Source organism: Armigeres subalbatus, chromosome 3, assembly GCF_024139115.2.
Source record: "Armigeres subalbatus isolate Guangzhou_Male chromosome 3, GZ_Asu_2, whole genome shotgun sequence".
Lineage (NCBI taxonomy): Eukaryota > Metazoa > Arthropoda > Insecta > Diptera > Culicidae > Armigeres > Armigeres subalbatus.
In genome coordinates this window covers 333,994,972-334,014,068 of record NC_085141.1, presented here as the reverse complement: position 1 = coordinate 334,014,068, position 19,097 = coordinate 333,994,972, and the positions used below count along the sequence as shown (strand labels likewise).

The 19,097-nt window shown below is 44.4% G+C and overlaps 1 protein-coding gene across 1 annotated transcript in view; it reads left to right on the top strand.

The window, feature by feature from the left end:
- LOC134225715 (low-density lipoprotein receptor-related protein 6) overlaps positions 1–18,870 on the top strand; it is a 180,989-nt gene extending 162,119 nt beyond the window's left edge. Inside the window, exons 3-6 of the mRNA XM_062706012.1 lie at positions 12,745–15,692; positions 15,756–15,916; positions 15,976–16,251; positions 16,311–18,870. Of these exons, the coding sequence (XP_062561996.1) occupies positions 12,745–15,692; positions 15,756–15,916; positions 15,976–16,251; positions 16,311–17,817 (4,892 nt within the window). The 3' untranslated portion in view covers positions 17,818–18,870. The remainder of the gene's footprint in view (positions 1–12,744; positions 15,693–15,755; positions 15,917–15,975; positions 16,252–16,310) is intronic.
- Positions 18,871–19,097: the final 227 nt, after the last annotated feature.

The following is a 19,097-nucleotide window of genomic DNA, read 5'->3' as shown; positions in this document are numbered from 1 at the left end:
CCGAAAAAATCGATTTAATTTTCAATCTTTAAAAGAAACAAAACCAAAAAATCTTGCCAGAAACCAAGCCAAGTCGTTGAAGGCTCCACCTTAACCCTTTTGTTACCGACAAAAAAACACCCTTACGTTACCGACAGGGTACCCGGGTACCCACGGACTTAAAATGATCATAACATTGTCAGTTTTTCACCGATTTTGACGATTTTGGTTGCTACGGATGCAGGAACTTACCCGCTTTTCAATACATGTTACAGAGAACCGATTCGGATTACCTGGTAACCGGAATTCCGGATTAACTGGGCCAAGTCCCAAAGTATGTGTAAATTGAAGATATATATTCAACCAAATGAAGGTTTCTTGCGTCATGACTAATAAACTTCGTTGGAAATTTAAAGAATATAACTTAACTACGTTACAGGACCATCTTATGAATTAATGCCGGAACGGTTATTCCGGAAACAGGTTCCCGTCGGGCCTAAAGTGGACACAAACTTATTCTGAAGAAACCCTGGCAATATGGGTATCAAAATTCATGAAATTGTTTCGGAAGCATGATCCGATAAGTAATTGGACCATAGGATGGTTTGACAACGGACCGGTCATCCTGGAACAGGTTCCCGTGGGGCCTAAAGTGGCCACAAACTCATTTTGAAGAAACCCTGGCAATATGGGTATCAAAATTCATGAAATTGTTTCGGAAGCATGATCTGATAAGTAATTGGACCATTGGATGGTTTGACAACGGACCGGTCATCCTGGAACAGATTCCCGTGGGGCCTAAAGTGGCTACAAACTCATTTTGAAGAAACCCTGGCAATATGGGTATCAAAATTTATGAAATTGTATCGGAAGCATGATCCGATAAGTAATTGGACCATAGGATGGTTTGACAACGGACCGGTCATCCTGGAACAGGTTCCCGTGGGGCCTAAAGTGGCCACAAACTCATTTTGAAGAAACCCTGGCAATATGGGTATCAAAATTCATGAAATTGTATCGGAAGCATGATCCGATAAGTAATTGGACCATAGGATGGTTTGACAATGGATGGGTATCAAAATTCATGAAATTGTCTCGAAAGCATGATTTTTTGTGTTATTAGGCCATAAGTAGTTTGACAATGGACCGGTCATTTCCAAACAGGTTTCCGAGGGGACCCTCATTTAGAAGAAACACTTGCTATCTTCTTTTTCCGTTATTTCTTGTCAAAAAGACTTAAAAATTCATGACAGGTACTCAGAAATGATTTATAATGAACCACAGGCGCTGTAAATATCATTGGTGTTTGCTGAATAATTTACAAAAATAAAAAGAATGACTAAAATTTTCGAAATTTTTGTGGTGACAAAATGAGTCAAAAAGGTGACAAAAGCGGGACGTGATAAAATCGGGTCGAAAATGTGATAAAGTCGGAGGTAGATAAAATCGGGTCAATACTGTGTAACTTTTCACTTCTCTCTTCTCATTTCACTTTTTACTTTCCACTTCTCACTGCTCACTTCTCACTATTCACTCCTCACTTCTCATTCGACCCAATAACCATTCGGCCTAACAGCCATTCAGCCTGATGACCCAACATCAGTCCCATCTTCTTGGAAAAACATGTTTCCGAAAATATTCCAAGAATTTTGATGCCAGGGTGTCTTCTAAATGAGTTTGTGGCCACTAAAGGCCTTTCGGGAACTTGTTCTAGGATGACTGTTCTGGTTGATATCCATCCTATGGTTTCAACTTTATGGATAACATATTTCCGAAACAATTCCAAGAGTTTTGATACCCATATTGCCAGGGTGACCATTCAGGTTGATATTCATCCTACACACTCAGCTCAGCTCGGCATTTTTTGATTCTTTTGTCGAGATCCGCACAGCCGAGCGCTCGATTCCTGACTTTTTGCTGATATCTCAGCTGAAAAAGTCATTTGTTTACTGTAGCACTCGAAGAAGCCGCCGTAATCACACGTCCATTTAGCTGATATTTCAGCAAACGAACTTAAACCGAGAATCGCACAGCCGAGATCGGTGAAAAAATTGAAGTGTGTATGGTCTCAACTACATGAAAAACATGTTTCCGGAACAATTCCAAGAATTTTGATACCCATATTGCCAGGGATTCTCCCAAATGAATTTATGGTCACTGTAGGCCCTCCGGGAACCTGTTCCAGAATGACCATTCCGGGTCATATCCAATCTATGGAAAACATGTTTCCGGAACAATTCTAAAAACTTTGATACCATATTTCCAGGGTTTATTCTAAATGAGTGTTTGGCCCCTACGGACCATCGGGGAACCTATTCCAGAATGACCATTCCGGTTGATATCCATCCTATGGTCTTAACTACGTGGAAAATATATTTCCAGAACAATTCCAAGAATTTTGATTCCCATATTGCTAGGGTTTATTCTAAATGAGTTTTTGGGCATAACGGGCCCTCCGGGAACCTGTTCCAGAATGACCGTTCCGGTTCATATCCATCCTATGGTCTCAACTACATGGAAAATATGTTTCCGGAACAATTCCAAGAATTTTGATGCAAATTTTGAATCTACTCAAAGCTAGTACTTCGTATGGCCTCCTCTATTTCGGATAATATCAAAAATCCGATTTGGCATTGAATCGGATAGCTTCTGTAGTGTGGCCATGCCGATGTTGGCCCAGCACTCTTTAAAAGCTGCCTTTAGGCTGGACACACTGTCATATTGCCGTCCATTTGCGTACGCCAAACCATGCCTTAGACTGCTTGGAAACATGGATCGACGCGTTCTGTTGGAAAATGATGTTTTCTGATGCCTCGTTCTTCAACAAACAAAACATATTGGAAGCTTGGCGTGGTATAAAAAGGGTCCCTATATCATCAAAATTCCACCCCCAAATTTTCGTTTACATCTGGCGACTCCCTTTTGGTTTAAATCATGCCAATAGCAGCTATACCTAACAGTTCGGTCCGCCCGGATAATTTTTGTTCATCAGAAAAACAGCGTTTCGTCACTCGGCTTTCCATTTCATGTACTTGTAGTGCCGAGGTTGATCCAAAGATTTCGGGTGGAGAGAACTTTCGGTTCAATGGTGCCCCGACGACCCGAAACCGGTTCTACATTCCGGTTCGCACGCCATTCTACGTGCCGAAGCCGGTGCATTCTACTTAGCTGGTCCTCGGCGGTGGGCTAGGCTACTCCGATAATCGACTTTCGATGCCCTTGAGTCATTCGGCTCCCACCTTATTCGTTGAGCAATGGCCCTGGCGTTCCCATACTAATCGACATATATTTTCAACGGCGGATTGCTCATGGTCCGATATCCACAATTGCTGCTCTCCACTGCTCTCCGGGTTCAGGCACATTCTTCTTACGATGTTCTCGGTAGTAGTGTCCATTCCGCATGCCTACAACATCGCACTCCTTTCCGTTTCGAACCGGGGACATGTGAACAGAATATACTCAGCCGTTTCTGTTACGTCTGGGCATTGCGGACAGGCGGGGAAGCCGCATCCTCTGCAGATACCACCTGAAGCATCCTTGGCCTGTTAAGAACTGGGTCAAGCCAAAGTTTAGCTCTCCATGAGGTCTGCTAATCCACGCAAACATACTTGGGACTAGGCGATGGGTCCACCTTCCCTTAGCCGAGTTGTCCCACTCCCTCTGCCATTTTGCTACCGTTGCTGCCTTGATATTCCTGCGAGCATTACCGGTGCCCATGAGGGCGTAGCACTCCTTGTCTTCTCAACTTATCGTCGAGCATCACCCCCAGCGATTTTCGGTAGTTGATGCGCAAACTGTAGCTTCTTACTGCGCAACCAATCTTCTACTAGACTGACCGAATAGGTTGCAGTCAATTCGACCTTCTCGATGTACTCTTCTTTCACGCTCAGCACGCCATCGTACGTTACGTTCCACAGTAGTGGATCCAGAATTGATCCGGGACACCTGCCGGTCGGAAGTCGGCCTCGTCTGTCTCGTAGGGGTCGCCCTCGTCTGTCTCGTAGATCAATACTCGATTCTGGAAGTAGCTTCCCAGAATTTTTTATAGCCCCAGTACTCCCAGTCGAAGTAACGAGTTCGCATTCTCCATCCAGCAGGCACTGTTGAATGCATTTCGCATGTCGAGTGTTATGTGTGTTATGTGCACAGTAACGTAGACCGCGTCGCTTGCATTCGATGGCAACCTCTGCAGTGTCAACCATCGATTCAATGATACCCAGAGTAGACCGTCCTCTTTGAAAGCCGAATTGCTCGCTCGATAATCTTCCTGTCTCCTTCACGTACGACGAGAGTCTGTTTAGGATCAACTTTTCCAGTAGCTTCTCTACCGTGTCTATTAAGCAGATTGGTCTGTGCGCTGAGGGGTCTCTTGGCGGCTCGCCCGGCTTCGGTAACAGGAGTTATTTCCATATATCCGGGAATGTCCGCTCGTCTAGGCACCTCTGCATGGCTGACCTGAACATGTTCGGATTGGTCATTATGGCTGCCTTTAACGCTATGTTCGGGACCCTCTTGTTTTGGCCATCACCACCCGATAGGCGTCTCCCCATTGGTTCAAGTTGGCGCTGTGGCACAGTCTGTCGAAACAGTCTTTCTTGCTCTCTTGAATGTCCTTGTTTATGGTCAGCCTCGCCGCTTTAAAAATCTCGATGCGTTCTTTCCTCACTTCTGCCGAGCGTGACCTTTGTAGTTTTCTTCTAGCCCTGAGGTAGGTTGATCGAAGGACTGCAATTCGCTCGCTCCACCAGTATAACTGTGACCTGAAGTTACGTGGTCGCGTCTTCCTCGGCATAGTAGCGTCACACACGACAAGACAGCAACCAGTTCGTCGCCACTCAAATTTTCCGTGTTTTCTTCCAGACTTATAGATTCGCTGAATGTCCCACCGTCGAAGTGGGCGACCTTCCACGCCCGGGTTGTAGGCGTTGATCCCCGGCTTACTCTCCTTGCCTCGCTGCTTATCCTGTACCGGATAGCCAAATAGTCACTGTGGATTAGACTGGCCCAGGAAACAAAAAGTTGTCTAATTCCACGGGGCACCCCCCAGGATTGTGTCTTTGGGTGCGAAAATCAATCTCTGAAAATTTCAGCTCAATCGCTTGTTGCATAAGCTGGCGCATTTGATTTGAAGTTTGTATGGGGATTTCAGCCAAAATGTATAGGAAAATACACCTCCGTCACTCATTCGATCTGGAAATTGGTTCTGATTGCTCTATTGACCTCAGAATTGCAAAAACGGCAGTTGGTATGCTACAGAACAAAGTCACAGAACATTGTATGATGATTAAATGAACTTTTATATAGGTTTCGGCTGATGCGATTCGATTAAAAAACCCAAAAATACACAAATCAGCTCCTAATAAATCAGCCGAAAATTATTTAAAAGTTCATTTAATCATCATGCAATGTTCTGTGACTTTGTTCTGTGGTATACCAACTGCTGTTTTTGCAATTCTGAGGTCAATCGAGCAATCAGAACCAATTTCCAGATCGAATGAGTGACGGAGGTGTATTTTCCTATACATTTTGGCTGAAATCCCCATACAAACTTCAAATCAAATGCGCCAGCTTATGCAACAAGCGATTGAGCTGAAATTTTCAGAGATTGATTTTCTCACCCAAAGACACAATTCTGGGGGGTGCCCCGTGGAATTCGACAACATTTTTTCTCCCCCATAGTAATCTGGGCCAGTCTACTGTGGATGTAACCGTCGTCGACCCTCTACTGTAGATCACCGACCAAACTTGAACTGCAGAATGTTACGTCTATTACCGATTCCACTCCGTTTCTCTGGAAAGTACCCAGGTAACCAGTAAGCATTATATAAAGCATTTAAGTAGCATTATATGCGCCTTTACTGCAGAACTTTAAATGCCAATACGCCCTTTAGTCGCCTTTAATGCTATTTTAATGCAGGTTTTGGCCCAATATATGGCTGCTTAAATGCTTAATCCTACTTTATCGATAAAGTAGAAATTTGGCTGAGTAGCGTTAATTTAGCATCCGAAATAATTTTAAAAACAAGAAAAAAAAATTATGGCGTTTTTTTCTAATTCTTTTTTTACATAGTTTTTTTTTTCTTATTATATAGTTATTGTATTTTCATATTTGAAATGGAACACATTTTTTTACTTTCTTCGAGCGGGATTCGAACTCGCGCTCTTGTCACCCGACGCTGTTGTTGTCATCGCCCTTACCAGCTGAGCCATAAGAGGTAGATGGTAATGGGAATAATGTTGCCCAACATAAACACTACGCTCCTTCAGGAACATTGAAACTTCTCAGAATTCAACCGTCACAAACGTCATACCCAGTTGCAATGAAACAGCTACGGTAGTGCTGCTTTAATGCATCCATCGAAAATAGTGCAATGGAATAATTAAATGTATCTAAATTATGTAATTAGTGATAGGGTTAGGTTAACGACAAGTACTCCTGTCAATGGTCGGAATGGAAAAAACATTCTGCACGTGCCGATTTCTATTCTCAAATGTAAGTTCATTGGAAAAATAGTCCCGCTATATGGTTTCATATTGGAAAACGTTTGACGTATGAACACTACAGGCCTTAAAGTGGCACTAATGTAGCTGTTCCATTGCACTTAACGAAAAACAACATTGTGCATTCAAAATGCTATTATAAGACTATGCCTCTCATGATTGCTTTGAAAATGTTTATTTAGAACAGCCTGGTTTTCGAAATGCTTATTTACAGCATGGAGCATATGCAATGCCAGTATAATGCTACTATAGTGCTTACTTTAATGCTTATTGGTTACCTGGGTACTTCTTGAGCCTTCTTTACACAACACGACATCCAGCCTGGCTAAAGCTTCTACCGTGTGGGACCGAAATCCATACAGCACCGAAATCCGTCCACCTCATGAGATATCAATAAGTTAAAGGGGGTTAAAGGTAATTAATGTAGACATAATTGATCTTATCTTGTACAGATACTTGGCAGTAAGCTTTTAGGGCATAGAAATGGAAAGAAGGCTTTGAAATTAAAACAACAAAAATCAAAAACAAAACGCTATCCACCAAACGCGGAGTTTTTGCCGCCATTTTGTTTTCGTGTAGAGCATAATTGCACCAAAAGTAACTGTGTTGCTAATTGCGAATCATTACATAAGATAAGTGGAATACAAATCGAAGGGATCGCTTCTCAAGGTGCATATCGAACTATTGACAGTGGTAGTTTAGTCAATCAGACTGCTTCAATTTAAATATTTAGCTTAAAAATAGCTGTACGGATTTTGATCCTTTGATTCGAAATCCGCCCACGGTGGACGGATTTCGAGTCAGGAGTAGTTGATTTTATTCATTATTTTATCATGTATTTCGTAGTTTTTAATGAGTAAATGCGAAACACTTCAAAAGTAGAAGCCTTCATGCTTCTGTGTCAATGACAAACGTTTTATTTACATTCGATTCCTACTTTCTAATGACTTTTTCATATACTAAGGTAAGCACCTGTGTACGAATTTCGATGCGCCACGGTAGCAGCGTATGCCCTCACCGATTAGTACAGCGACTTTCCCACTCTATCGCCCACGCGTTGAAGTTTCCTGCAATGACTACTTACTTCCCTTCCCTTTCCCCAATTGGTTATTGGCCCGGCATTCGAATCAAGATCGGCGAAGTTTGAAGATATTTTTTTACTGAAGGGAACAAACTGCTGAAAAATAGAGAAGTCGTTTGCGAAGCTCAACGATACCTATTACGACCACTGGAGTTTTCGTATGAAGCTGCTTCTGGCCAAGGAAGAATCTTGGACCGCCGTGAAGGATAAGAAGTCACATTAAGAAGGCCAAATCTGATGCCGAAGCTTGGGAAAACCTTGAAAATTTTACGTCAAGAAGACACTCACCACGAAGGTATCCGTGATGCGAAAGATTTGTGGATTACATTTGGACAAGAATGGGAACATGGAAATCCGCATTTTGGCCCGGACGGATTTTTTCGAAAAGCTGAACGATCTGCAGCCCAACAACGTACTCTCGTTACCACTCTGGAGGCCATGAAAGGAAAGCTGATAGATGAGTGGCTGAAATCGTATCAACATCGAAGTCCGCATTGCGGATCGAGGGCGGATTCTGACAAGGATTTCTTTTGAAAGAAACTCAGCCATATGAAACTCAATTGCGAAAAATTCAAGACCTGGAAACCGGATAAGAAAAAACAATCCAAAGTAACCAAGCAACAGAAAGTCAACAGTGTGGTGAAAAATAACGACGAGCCGGAGAACTGGGCGTTCTGTACCGAAAATGCGCAACAACGTGAGAATCAATGGATCTTGATCTTGGATTTCGGAGCAACGTGCCACATCTTTAATCGACGCGAGTTTTTCGATGACCTAGACGAGACAGTTCTGGAAGCGGTTTGGGTTGCGAACGGCATGAAGCATTCAAAAGGCCGCGGAACTGGTAGGATGGTAGTGCTGATGGTGTCGGCAACCGCCGCGGGATTACTTTGGATACGGTGCTGTATGTTCCTGAAATGAAGTCCAACCTTCTTTCGGTCAAGCGGTTGATGAAGAAAGATTTCACCATTTTTTTTTTGACAGAAGTGGCGATTGGATTGGATTGCTGAGTTATAAGGAGGTTTGTTCCTGATCCGTCAATACAAGGAGTCTGCATCTTTGGCGACATCGGCCAGCGAATGCGTTCATGTTTGGCATCGGCGGTTAGAGATTGTGATGCTGTCATGAAGCTTACGGATCTAGCCCAAGGAGTACACGTGAAGGGATTGACGCCGATTGACGCCTGTACAGATCATCGATTTTGGAGAGAGGTGGTGGTTACAACAAACTACCTTCAAAATCGCCTGCCTTTTAGCCTAACCTCCGGTACACCGTATGAACGATGGTTTGGTAAGAAACCCAAGCTGGGGCATGTACAACGATTTGGAGTGTTTTTTTTCTGCCACGTACCTAACGAAAAGCACGGCATTCCTGCCAACCGTTAGACGAAGCTAAAGTAGAAGAGTTGGTGATTCCTTCGAGCATTCCTCCAGCGAACCTTGAAGTACATGATGAATCCATCGAACCAGACGAAGTCCAATCCGATGTCAACGATGAATGGGAGGATCCAGTGAATGAAGAGCTACCGAATGATGATCAACCAAATGACCTGCCAGTCCGAAGGTCTGAAAGGATCAATCGAGGTAAGCCAGCTGGTTCAGGAGGAGCCGAAGAATTTCAAAGAAGAAATGTCTGGTTCCCAAAGCAACCAATGGTAGAAGGCGATGTTGGAGGTGATAGACTCAATCAATTCCAACGACACATGGGACCTGGTTGACATTTCCAAAGGTAGGTTGTAAATGGGTTTTCAAGATGAAACGAGACCAGAGCGGCGAAGTGATTCGGTATAATGCGCGAGTGACAGTTCAAGGTTTTCGCCAATACTATGGAATCGACTACGACAAGGTGTTGCGGCGAAACGGGGAATGATGGTCAAGGTCTTCCGGACAACAAGCAGTACAAGAAAGTGGTAGGACAACTACTGTATGCACCCGTCCAGATATAGCTGCAGAGGTTTCCATTATGAGTCGGAAAGTTTTTAGTCCTACCCAGCAAGATTGGACGAAGCTGAAACGTGTGGATCGGTATCTGAAGGCAACAATCGATCTGAAGCTGCGACTGAGCCACCGTGAAGAAGATTCAGGACTAATCGGATTTGCGGACGCAGAATGTACTGAAGACCACAAAGTTACCATGCATGAAGATAATCAAAGTTGCCTCAAAATGCTGGATCAGCAATCGGACCAAACATATTGCGACAAAATTCCATTTTGCAAATAATATGAAGCAGACTGGAGCCATCAGTTTTCTGTATTATTCGACCGACGAAGAGTAGCTGGTTGACCTGCTGACTAAACCACTCTCTCTAGTTCGTCTTGAGGAACTACGGATGCAGTGTGGGCTAGAAGAGCAGCGTTGAGGAGGAGTATTGGAGTTGCAGCGCAGCTCCGTAATGCTACGTACACACCAGTCAAGCAGTTCGACGAACATTGACTCCACCCCCAAGAAAACGCTTCGGTTGCTGCTTTGTTGGAACGTGTGTGAAGTTGTTCGAACAACCATTTGACAGTTGGCGGCTCGGTTGGGAAAAATTAAAACGGTTTGATTTTGGTTTGAGTTGTCGGGGTGGAGTCAAGGTTCGCCGAACATGTTTGAGCATTTGTAGTGAAGTTGCACAAACCCCATATATTTTTGATGGTTGGTGCTCGAGTTGGTGCTTCGGTCGTTCGTGTGTGATATTGTTGGTCGAATAAATTGATTGTTCGTGTCGGTGTTGATAAAATTGATGAATGTTTGAATAAACGGGAGGTGGAGTCAATGTTGGTCGAACTGCTTGACTGGTGTGTACGTAGAGATGTCGTAAAATCCCGATTAATCGATTAGTTACTAATCGATTACTCTCAATTCCTGTCGATTATTGAATCGATTGATCGTTGGACAATAATCGATTCAAAATTAATCGATTATTACAACGATGAATCGATTAATCGAAGTAATCAATTAATTTGCGACATCCTTATGATGTCGTAAAATCCTGATTAATCGATTAGTAACAAATCGATTACTCTCGATCTCTCTCGATTATTGAATCGATTAATCGTTAGGTAATGATCGATTCAAAATTAATCGATTATTACAACGATTAATCGATTAATCGAAGTAATCGATTAATTTACGACATCTCTATGTGTACGTTGCATAACGCAGAAGCATCGAAGCAACCATTGCTCGAATGTTAGTTAATGTCCAATTAGTCTCAATAAACCACAGCTGAAGACAGACGTGTTTTCATTATACCGGTGCGATTAACTTCTCTTGGGGTGCCAATACTACAGCTCATTTTTTTTTCACTGAATCGTACGCTGCTTTGAAATCAATAAACAGATTGCAATTTATCAAGGACCATCCGCAAGCTAATCATTTGATCCGTCGTTGGTCGGCGCTCACAAAAACTTGCCGACTAAGGCCCGATGCCCACGTAGCGTCTTTTCAACGCTGCGTGCACACGACGTTAAAAGGACGCATGTGTGCATCGGGAAAAAGCGGTAACGCAGCGTCGCCGCACCGATGCACACCTGCGTTTTTTCAACGCCACGTGCACGCAGCGTTGAAAAAACGCTACATGGGCATCGGCCCTAAGGACTCCTCAAGCGGTCTTAGTCTGTTGAACAGAATACGTGACAGAGTTTTTACGCCGAGTTCATAAGGATGATCCCTCTGTAATTGGGACTATCTATACCGAACGCCTGTGCCCAGGTACTGGATCCCAAAGTTCTGTAATAAACTACCCAAAATGTAGCTAATTCGTGAACAGTTATGATGTTGTCGCACCACATGTTTCTTTTATGTACTGCCAAGAACAAGCGCGAAACAGTCCAACCAGGTGGAAAGACAAAGCGAAGAATGCGAGACGTATGGGAACCGTGAATACGTGACAAGGAATAGAGCGATCTAATACGTTTGGAAGTTCCGAATCAACTAACTCGTCTCGTTTATTCCAATGCGTTTTAAGTCCATCGGCTGTTCCGATGACGAAATGACGTTTATGTGTGTTCGATGACTTCAAATGACGATAGGGGTGTTAAAGTTATTCACAACAATTTCGAAGTAAAGATGTTAATGTCCCCAGCTATAAGTTCCCAGATTTTTTTCCTGAGGAACAGCAATTGGCTTACAACTTCATCAAGAAATTATTTATGAAAAATCAGCTGTCTCACGAAGCGTCCTAGAGTGCAATATAACGACAATAACCTGTTCCAACAGCATGTCGAGGATATGAGGAAAATAATTTATAATATTGCATGAGGATCTAGAGATGGCTACGGAGTTCCATCACCTCTCACAGATTATGCTTATAGTCGTTCTACAAATAAATTCAATGGAAAGAATTATTTTCCAAATCAGAACAAATATCTTACACTAATTTCGTTCGTCACACTTTAAAATTTTCCGCTTCGCTAACTTTCAAAGAGCTTTAAGGCTGCCTTACACCTCGAGAAAATTATCCGCCGGATTTTTGCCCCCGAGTATTTTAAATGGGTCCGGGATTTGGATTTTCCGTGCCCAAATCCCGAAAACATCGCATATGCAAAAACACATGAGGAAAAAAACCGCGGACAAGATTCCCGAGGTGTGAGGCTACCTTTACAGTTTCAAATCGTATCTCGACAAATCAAGCTCTATCTGGTATAAGGGCGAATGCCGCAAGAGAGGATTCTCTTCGTCGACTTGCCTCTTTTAAATAAAAGTGACAAGCAAAGAATTTCATTGCGGTTTATCACCTCAGAATGCAAGTTTTCATTGTTTTCTTTCGTTCTGAGGGAAAAAACCGCAACGAAATCATCTGCTTGTCACTTTAATTTAAAAGAGGGGAAGTCGGCGAAGAATTTCGCTTATCTTTCAAAAGTGACCTAAGTAACATTTTTTTCATGAATTAATTTGAATACTGCAATCAATAGCTTTCATGTTGTTCTGTTGATTGCGCTATTCAAATTAATTCACGAAAAAAATGTTACTTAGGTCCTTTTAAAAAGTTAAGCGAGAATTCTCTCTTGCGACATTCGCCCTTATTCCAGATAGAGCTTGAAATAACCGAATCTATTGAGGCAAGTCAGAACTCAATTTTAAAACAAGATGACAAATCGTGGCCAAGCACGTTTTTCATCATAAAACCATCATAAAGCCATATATACCTTCCGCATCTTATCTGACTTCTTTTTTCCCTCTCTCTTTCTTCCTTCCAGGTTTCGCCAGTGCCTTCACCAACCAATTACTCTACACTACGTACATCGACATTCGGCTGGCGAATGTCACCATCCAACAGAACACCACCTGTTCGGTGGAGGTTCTGGTCAAGGATCTCAACGAGGCGTCCGCGATGGACTTCTACTACGATCGGGGGCTGGTGTGCTTCACCGAGCACAACTCCGAGACGATCCAGTGTGCTCAGATGCGCGGGGACGGGGCACTGCAGCCCACCGTCAACAAAACAGCTGTGATAACCCACGGGCTGGACAAGCCCGAGGGTCTAGCGATAGATTGGTATACCGATAAGCTCTACTGGACGGACGGCGAGACGAACCGCATCGAGGTCGCCACGCTCAACGGCCGGTTCCAGAAGGTGCTGATCTGGAGCGATCTCGATCAGCCACGTGCCATAGCTCTAGTACCTGCCAGGCGGTTCATGATCTGGACCGATTGGGGCGAGAGTCCAAAGATAGAACGCGCCAGCATGGATGGCGATCCGCAGTCGAGGGTGGTGCTGGTGCACGACCGGATATTCTGGCCGAACGGGTTGGCCGTTGATCTGGAAAATGAACTGATCTACTGGGTTGATGGAAATCTGCACTTCTTGGATGTGATGAACCTGGATGGTAGCAACCGAAGAACCCTCGTCAATAACCTTGACTATCCTTACAGTTTAACCTTCGCACCCAACTACCTCTTCTGGACTGATTGGCAAGACGGTACTCTGCACTATTACAATATTGCCAACGAAAAGCACGAAGAAATTCTGGATAGTCCGGTCGTCCCAATTACCGTCCACGCATGGGACTCCCGTCTTCAGCCGGCAGCTGACAACCCCTGTCGCAAAAACAACGGAGATTGTTCTCATTTGTGTCTGCTGTCAACCAACATGGCGGGATATAGCTGCGCTTGTCCAACAGGGGTTAAACTACTCACCAGATCGCAATGCGCTGACGGTCCCCAAGATATGTTGTTTCTGGTTCAACGAACGCAAATTAGTCGAATATCGCTGGATTCGCCGGACTATACCAGCATCCAGCTGCAGCTGGGTAAGGTACGGTACGCGATCGCCATAGATTACGATCCGGTGGACAACTACATTTACTGGTCGGATGAAGGATCGAATGCGATCAAGAAGGTTCGACCTGATGGAACCGGCATGGTTGAGGTCGTCAACACAGAGATTCAGAGTCCTGATGGATTGGCTGTAGATTGGTTGGCGCGAAATTTGTACTGGACCGATACGGGGACTGATCGAATTCAGGTTTGCCGTTTGGATGGGTCGTTCAGGAGGGTGCTAATCTACGAACATTTGGAAGAGCCTAGGGCGATCGCGTTAGCGCCAACGCTGGGTTGGATGTTCTGGAGTGATTGGAGCGAGAAAGATCCGAAGATTGAGAGGGCTTCTCTGGATGGAACGGAACGAGTGTTGATCGTTCAGCAGAATTTGGGTTGGCCGAATGGGATCGCGTTGGATGTTGAGGCGAGAAAGATCTATTGGTGTGACGCGAAGCTGGACAGGATCGAGGTTGCCAATATGGACGGATCAGGGAGGAACATTATCCTGTCGGATAATCTACCGCATGCGTTTGGATTGAGTCTTCTGGGTGACTATCTATATTGGACTGATTGGCAGAGGAGGTCTATCGAGCGGGCGAATAAGTTGAATGGCAATGATCGTACGGTGATTGTAGAAGCTTTTCCCGATCTGATGGGTCTGAAGGTAGCGAAATTGAGTGAGGCGAAGGGCAACAATCCTTGTGCGATTCGCAATGGAGGATGTTCCCAGTTGTGTCTGAACCGACCAAGGGATTATGTCTGTAGATGTCAGATAGATTACGAGCTGGATCGTGACAATAGGACTTGCTTTATACCTTCGGCCTTTCTGTTGTTTTCAAGACATGACACAGGAAGTATCGGAAGAATTTCAATTGACAGTCATAACCATACGGATTATGCTCCCTTTCGGAGCGTTATCGATGCTCATTATCTGGACGTAGACATAGCCGATCGAAGAATTTACTGGGCTAGTCAAAAACAGAAACATATTTCCCGAGCGTATATCAACGGTTCGAACGTGGAGAAGATAGTCGAGTCAGGGTTAATTCAACCGGAAGGAATTGCTGTAGATTGGTTAGCCCATAACATCTACTGGACGGATGCGGAAGCTCGTCGAATCGAAGTGGCTAGGCTTGACGGAAGCAGCCGTCGGATTTTGATCTGGAAGGGTATCGAAGAACCGAGGAATCTAATTCTGGAACCACGACGAGGGTTAATGTATTGGGCGGAGTGGCCATCGGACTCAATACGACGAGCAGTGATGGATGGTAGTGAGTTAAAAACTATCATTTCTGGAGCGAATCTTGCAACTGGATTGACACTAGACCCAGACACCCGTCGACTGTATTGGGCTTGCCAAAGTTCTCCGATTGCCATTGAGTCTGCCGAGTGGGACGGCACCAAACGCAAAGTTCTTGTAACGGCAGACTCCGACAATCCGTTCGTTCCCCATGCGGTCACCTTGTATAAAGACTACGTCTACTGGAGCGACTGGAATACGGGAGAGATTGAACGTGCCAATAAGACAACTGGCTTCAACAGAACTATCGTCCACACGAACCTGAAGTACACAAACTCACTACTGGCGTTCCATCCGTTCCGTCAGTCCGGATCAAATCAATGCCGTACGAATAATGGAGGTTGCTCGCACCTGTGCTTGGCGCTGGGTCAACGAAAGATGACTTGCGCTTGTCCAACGCACTACACGTTAACAGCGAATCGCGTATCCTGCAGTCCTCCGAAAAACTACATCATCTTCAGCCAACGTAACTCTTTCGGAAGATTCATGCCCAATACAACGGATTCGCCGGATGTGCCGCTGCCGGTTACTGGAAAGAATATCCGAGCTGTGGAGTACGACGTCGTGACGCGATACGTTTACTGGGTGAGTTTGTTTGTAGAAATGCTCGAAGTGTATTCGTAAATTTCATTCTCCATCTTTTTTTAGATTGACGGACGAGGCCCAATAATTAGGCGAGCATTCGACAATGGCACCAGTGCGAAGGTGTTTATCGATCCGGCTTCATCCCCGTTCGATATGGTTATCGACCCGATAGGGCGGCTTCTGTTCTGGAGTTGTTCGCACACCAACAGCATTAACATTACCACGTAAGTTCATCTAAATTCCTAACTCGATAACTGAATATGATGGTGGCTCTTTTTTGCAGTTTGGATGGTGAAATCGATCGCATGGGCAACGTGGACATCGGAAACTCAGAGAAACCACGCAGTTTGGCTTTGCACCCGACCAAGCGGCTGCTATTTTGGACCGATGTCGGCACTGCGCAGGCTATCATTAGGGCCAAACTGGATGGGACTCAACGGAGGGAGCTTGTAACTCACTTGGAAGGTATTACTGCATTGGCTTTGGATCCGCTTTCAAATCGACTGTTCTATGCCCACGGCAAGCGGATCGACATGATGGACATTGACGGCAAGGAGATGTAAGTATTTTGTCAATTCGGTATACAGGAAGGTAACTAACTTCAACTCTGTGTTTCAGAAAACCATTGGTAACAGAGCACATCAGTCTTGTGTCGTCAATCGCTGCCCTGAATGGATACATCTACTGGTTGGATGAACGCCCTGGGATGGAACGAATTTCCGTGCTCGGTGAAAACCGCCGTACGGAGATTCAGAAGATTTCCCACATTACCGATATCGTGGCCGTGTGGACGCCGGAGCCACGATTGCTCCGAAACCATACGTGTAACTCGGCACGGGCCAAGTGTAGTCATATCTGCATCGGAGCACCCGATGATGCTAAGGGAGAGGATTTTTGCGGATGTCCTCAGGGATTGATGTTGATGAAGGATCGTCGGAGTTGCGGGGCGCTGCCCGTTTGTGGACCTGATCATTTTACCTGTGCGGCGTCGTTTTCCAGCAACGGACTAGACGGGGACAACAACAAGGATTGTATTCCAGTATCGTGGCGATGCGATGGACAGAAGGACTGTCCCGATAGGTCCGATGAATTGGACTGTCCAGCTTGTGGGGCAGATCAGTTCAAATGCCAATCAGGGGAGTGCATTGATAAACATCTGGTTTGTGATGGGACTACACAGTGCTTGGATGGATATGATGAGGCGGTCTGCTGCAAAAATCCAGAGGATTTCCAGTGTCCAACTAGTAAGGTCTGTATTTCGTACCACAATGTTTGCGATGGAGATGAACACTGCGCTAATGGAGAAGATGAAGCTCCGGAGATTTGTGCTGAGTACAATAACAGGAGGATGGCGCCAAGTGGAAGCAAGATCACAATGCTAATAGTGGTGGTCATAGCCGTTGCTGTAGTCTTCATAGTAGTCTACCTTCTGCAGACATGTAGATCTCGCTTTGGCGCGGGGTCTTCGGAACCGAAGGAAGATCAAGCAGCAGCTCCTTTATCTCCTGGGGGGCTCAACAAGAATATCCGGGTGTCTAAGTTGACATCGGTAGCAGATGCTGTCCGGATGTCTACACTCAATAGTCGCAACAGTGCCAATAGCTACGATCGGAACCACATAACTGGGGCTTCCAGTTCAACAACTAATGGAAGTAGCCTCATTGGATATCCTCTCAATCCTCCCCCATCGCCGGCTACTACTGCGGGTTCTGCTCGGTACTCCTCCAACTATCACCCATACAAGCACTACAAGATCATTAACCAACCTCCGCCACCGACGCCCTGTTCGACGGACGTTTGCGACGAAAGCGATTCCAATTACACGAGCAAAAGTGCCCGAAGTAGGGATCGCATCGGCATGGGCGGCGGAGGCAGCCTTGGAGGAGGCGGAACTAGCAGCAGTAGTGGCCGCGGTGGCAAATACAAAAATAACAGCAATAGCGATCGGTACGATTCGGAACCGTACCCACCGCCGCCGACACCTCGGTCGCACTACCACAGCGACGTTGGGGGAATGCTCCCGGAAAGCTGCCCTCCTTCGCCGAGCTCGCGAAGCTCGACGTACTTCTCACCGCTACCTCCACCGCCTTCGCCGGTGCCATCACCCTCGAGAGGATACTCGTAGCGGTAAGCTGGGCGCCGAGGTTAGATTTCTGACTTGTTTTGTCGTAGCAGAAATGTAGGAAATAATTTATCGAAATAAGAATAGTTATTATGTAAATATTTATTTACTCATGCCACACTGTTGTAAAGCACAACAGTAGCAATATTAGGGTAAACTACCCCTCCCCAAAATTGCAGTGTGGATTGCCTACATTTTTCTAGGCAGCTAACCTGCATGACTTCCTGTTTGAGAATGTTGTCTTCCAACGAAATTCATTGTCCTTATTCGAAACCATTCGAATGACAACAACAAGTGCCTATTAGATATAAATTTACAAAATTGAATTCCTTCCAAAGTTCATCAATTTTTCGACGGTTGTTTTAATCATTTGTGAATATGTCTACCTAAGTCAATTTTACTGAAAATATGATTTCATTATGACTAACTATTTGTACATCTTGTGTAATTTGTCGTTTATGTCCGATACAATTAAAAGCGCATTTTCACAAAGCCTCATTCTCATTCAAATGTACAAGAATAGTATGGTAAAAAATAAACCCTCGCATTTAAATTTCATTGGATTTTAGTACACGCGTAATCCAAACTCGTCATCCAAAACATTATTTTAACTTAACTCAATCTCCTCTGTTTTGTATAAACACAGCCATACAAAATAGTCTGTAGACAACCTATCCACGATGAGAAAATGTGCTTAGAAGACTGACTTAAGAACTGCACCTATGTATCGTTCATGTAAAAAAAGCTAACTAACGAAGGCAGCGAATATCTTTATACAATTTCAAAATGTCAATGATTAGGAAGCACATTTATTGAAATCTTTAGATAGGACATGCGTAAATTATATAGCTTTACCTATTTGTAGTTGATAGCCATGTTTGCCTCCTGACTGCAAACTAATAGAATGCCTCTTATAAGCGAGCTTACAATATTCGATGAAAAAATTAACTGTTGAAGAGAATAGGAAACTTGTTTAGAAGCAATGAAAATGAATATAAAAGAGAATTATAGTTTTTAAAATTGTTGTACAAAAATATACAGAAAATGATTTATTAATTTTATGTTGATTCATAAATCCGAACACATCCCTTACCTAACAACATTCATGTCGATAACGATATCATTTAATGGATTGTTTGTCATATCCCAGAAACCCATTGACCAAAGAGATTCCCCAGAGATTATTTCCTCAGAATGCTGCAGCACCACTGTCAGGAAAACCATTCCCCACAATCCCAGAATGCCCCGTTTATTTGGTAGGCTCAGGCGTGTATAACACTTTA